Source organism: Oryzias melastigma, linkage group LG9, assembly GCF_002922805.2.
Source record: "Oryzias melastigma strain HK-1 linkage group LG9, ASM292280v2, whole genome shotgun sequence".
NCBI classification, from domain to species: Eukaryota; Metazoa; Chordata; class Actinopteri; order Beloniformes; family Adrianichthyidae; genus Oryzias; species Oryzias melastigma.
Genome location: NC_050520.1, coordinates 17,064,922 through 17,068,154, shown reverse-complemented (window position 1 = coordinate 17,068,154; position 3,233 = coordinate 17,064,922). Strand labels below are relative to the sequence as shown.

The 3,233-nt window shown below is 37.5% G+C and overlaps 1 protein-coding gene across 1 annotated transcript; it reads left to right on the top strand.

Annotated features, from left to right (window-relative positions):
* Positions 1–778: 778 nt before the first annotated feature.
* Positions 779–1,526, top strand: LOC112138182 (polyunsaturated fatty acid lipoxygenase ALOX15B-like). Its single transcript, XM_024260752.2, has 2 exons — positions 779–946; positions 1,165–1,526. The coding sequence occupies exons 1-2, from the start codon at positions 794–796 to the stop codon at positions 1,342–1,344; spliced, it is 333 nt and encodes a 110-aa protein (XP_024116520.1). The 5' UTR covers positions 779–793; the 3' UTR covers positions 1,345–1,526.
* The last annotated feature ends 1,707 nt before the right edge of the window (positions 1,527–3,233 follow it).

Below are 3,233 nucleotides of genomic sequence, written 5' to 3'. Positions count from 1 at the left end.
TCCCAAATCGTGGAATATGTACGCATTTTACTGAGACTGGGCTGCTCAAATACCAGGCTGCTAAAAAACAACAACAAAACAAAAAAAAAACGACTAAGACCGACCCCTCCTGGGTGACTAAAAAGATAAAAAGCAACAGAGGGGTACTTAGCCCAAAGAGGGGTTGGGTCATAACCACACCCCTCTGCATTCCAACGTTGTTTCCCCTTAATATCTGGCTCCTGGCTCAGCCGCGGTTCCAGTTTCAGCACTTCCTCACCCCAAGCAGCTCCACTAGGAGGGCAGTTGTTCGACAGGACTCTTTCACGGTCTGCCCGGGGCAGGGTTGTCTCGCCACGCTCCTCCTTGGCTCTGAGCTGGCATCTCTCTGAGGCTGTGGATCGTTCCTTAGGTGGTGATTCGATTCACGAATCGAACCATGATTCTTACTGTTTAATGTAATATTTGTTTCTGTGTCTGTCTTTTCACTGGATGTATGAAAATGAAATATTTGTATTACTGTAAATCCCCATCGTTTATACCTTTATTTAGAATAGGAGATCAGAAGCAACTGATAAAAATGTGTTACATGTAACAATGTAACATTTTGACCCTCAAAAAAATATTACTAGATGAAAGTATGAGTAAGCCTCAGTTGGTTAAATATGCAAATTATAGTTGCATTAAATAGCATCAAATAGTTTGATCACAGAAAATCAAACTTAAGGAAAACAAACTTCTTCAAAATGACAGCAATGATTGGATGTGTTTGATTAAAAAAATGCAATTTTTGCAGTATGACTTTTATGGCTGGATGCCCAACGGCCCCCCCACCATGCAGGAGCCCCCACCCACCGTAAAGGGCACTGTGGATGAGGAAAGGATCCTGAAGACACTCCCTGGCATTTCAATAATAATTCTGGGCATGGCTACTTCCTGGGTGCTCAGCATGCAGGCCCATGATTCAGTAAGTCGTCAATAACCTATGGTTCTTGATATGAATTAGAGGGAATTCTATTTTTATTTTTTTTGTCTTTGAGAATTTTTTTAAATCATAGTTGAAAAAAGAGAGTAAAAGTTCTTCACATCCATAGTTTAACTGTGATAGCTTGAACATTTCATCTGATTCTCGTGGAAAGAAATCTTCCGTCTTTTGCTGATCCCAAATGTCTTTGTTCTCCTCAGAGCTTCCTCCCTGATTTTAAACGGAAGTACTTCACCGAACACGTGCCTTGTGACAAAATAGGAATCTTCCAAAAGAGGCTCTTGAAGCTGAGTGATAAAATCAACAAAAGAAACGAAGGCATGGATCTACCGTACACCTACCTGGACCCAACGCTGGTGGAGAACAGTGTGAGCATCTGAAGTGAAGATGTGCAGGTCTGGAGGGACGCTCCACTTCAGCCAATGATTAATGATCAAACGCTTGCTGGAGCTCTCTTTTTCACTCTATAAATGTGTGACTAACAGATCAGATCAGTTTATTGCACCTCTGACTTTGATTCTTTGTTAAACTGCTGACAAACAATAAACATTAAGAGAACTGCTCTGATCGTCTCAGTGTTTGCTGTATTTCTCTTTCATTCTGGAGCTCATTGATCAGAAGTATTGGCAGACACGTCTGGATATCTCATATCATCATCTGAGGGCATCAATCAATCAAAGCTTTACATTAAAATGTCCTGATTCCTTCACGATCAGAAACTGGGCCAGATCACAGTTTAATCTGAATCACATGTATTCCGATTAGGAATCGGATATTTATTATTCTTATTAGTGTTATATATTTCAAGCTAAATAATTACAGATAAATACTCTACTAAAAATTTGCATTTTAAAAAAATGTATTTACACATTTGGTCTAGTGTGGGAGATAAACCCCTAGAGATTTAACATCTCGTCTTCAAGAAGGTTCTTCGTTTCAAAAAATAATCTCAAATGAGTAGAAACTAAACAAAACAATACAAATACAGATTAAAAACACATAACACGCAGACACACATCCACCCCCTACATCAGGGTTTTTCAATCTTTTTTGAGCCAAGGTACACTTTTTCCTAAAAAAAAGAAAAAAACTCCTGCGGCACACCAGCATCCCAAAATGTTAAAAAGAAGAAACTCTATAATCAATACTGATGTACAATCCCCCCACGATTTCACTTGCACTTTTTGAAATAATCGAGGCGCACAATATTTAAAATTTATTTCACAACTGTCATTTCTGAACAATGATGTGCTTGTTTTTCTTTTACACAAAAAAGACAAACACATTCATGTTTATGTTCAATTGTAGCGCCACAAAAAGTAATCACGTTGAAATGTATTCCTTTCTTATGTCTTAGTTAAAAAATGTAAATTTATACAAAATAGTTTTCTTTTTTGGGTGAATACACTGTTTCAATCTAGTTTAAATGTTTTTGTTGGCCACTAAACCTTAATCATGTTTCTATTTTATTATCACTGGACATGTGATTAAACCTCAAAGCATGATTGGCTGAGACGATTAAAGGGGGCGGGACTTTTCTAAAAGCATAGCTAGCAGCTAATTTAGCGGCCAGATCACAGAACCGTCGTTCTCATCAAAAAGTCATTTGGGGAATCAAATAAACACAAAGAAAATGCATGTTATGATCTTTCATGTTTCAAACTACTCAGTGTTAAATCAGGATGCGTTTGGATGAACATAGAGCTTGTATCCTGGTGATGGTAAATGTTTTAAGACATGTGAAAATGGATCATTTCCCTCGGCACACCTAGCTATCTCTCACACTGGTGTGCCGTGGCACCCTGGTTAAAAAACACTGTCCTTCATAACATGACAATTCAGAAAGTTTTTAGATAAGCACATTTGTGAAAGCTGAACTGAAAAATCAAAAATCTACGAAAATGAATAAATGCTAAAGTAATTCATTGGGCAATTGACATATTCTAGATTTAAGTGTGTCTGAAAGAAATTAAATTCTTAAACAATAATTAGACAAAAGTGAACGTAAAGATAAAAGGTTGTCCCAGTCATAGGGAGCTTTCACTCAAAAATAATTACTACATAGTTTTTCAAGTCTCAGAGTGTCTCAAACAATAATACCTGGTTATTATGGTGCAACTGATGTTATATACGATGCTAGTTTGAGCAGGGTGCACTAACAGCTCGATAAAGTTAGCAGATTCACGGATGTGGACTTCTGGATTGAAAAACTCCTGATTAAAACTTAAAACGTATAGCAAATCTATATGTACAAAGACATTTGACAGTA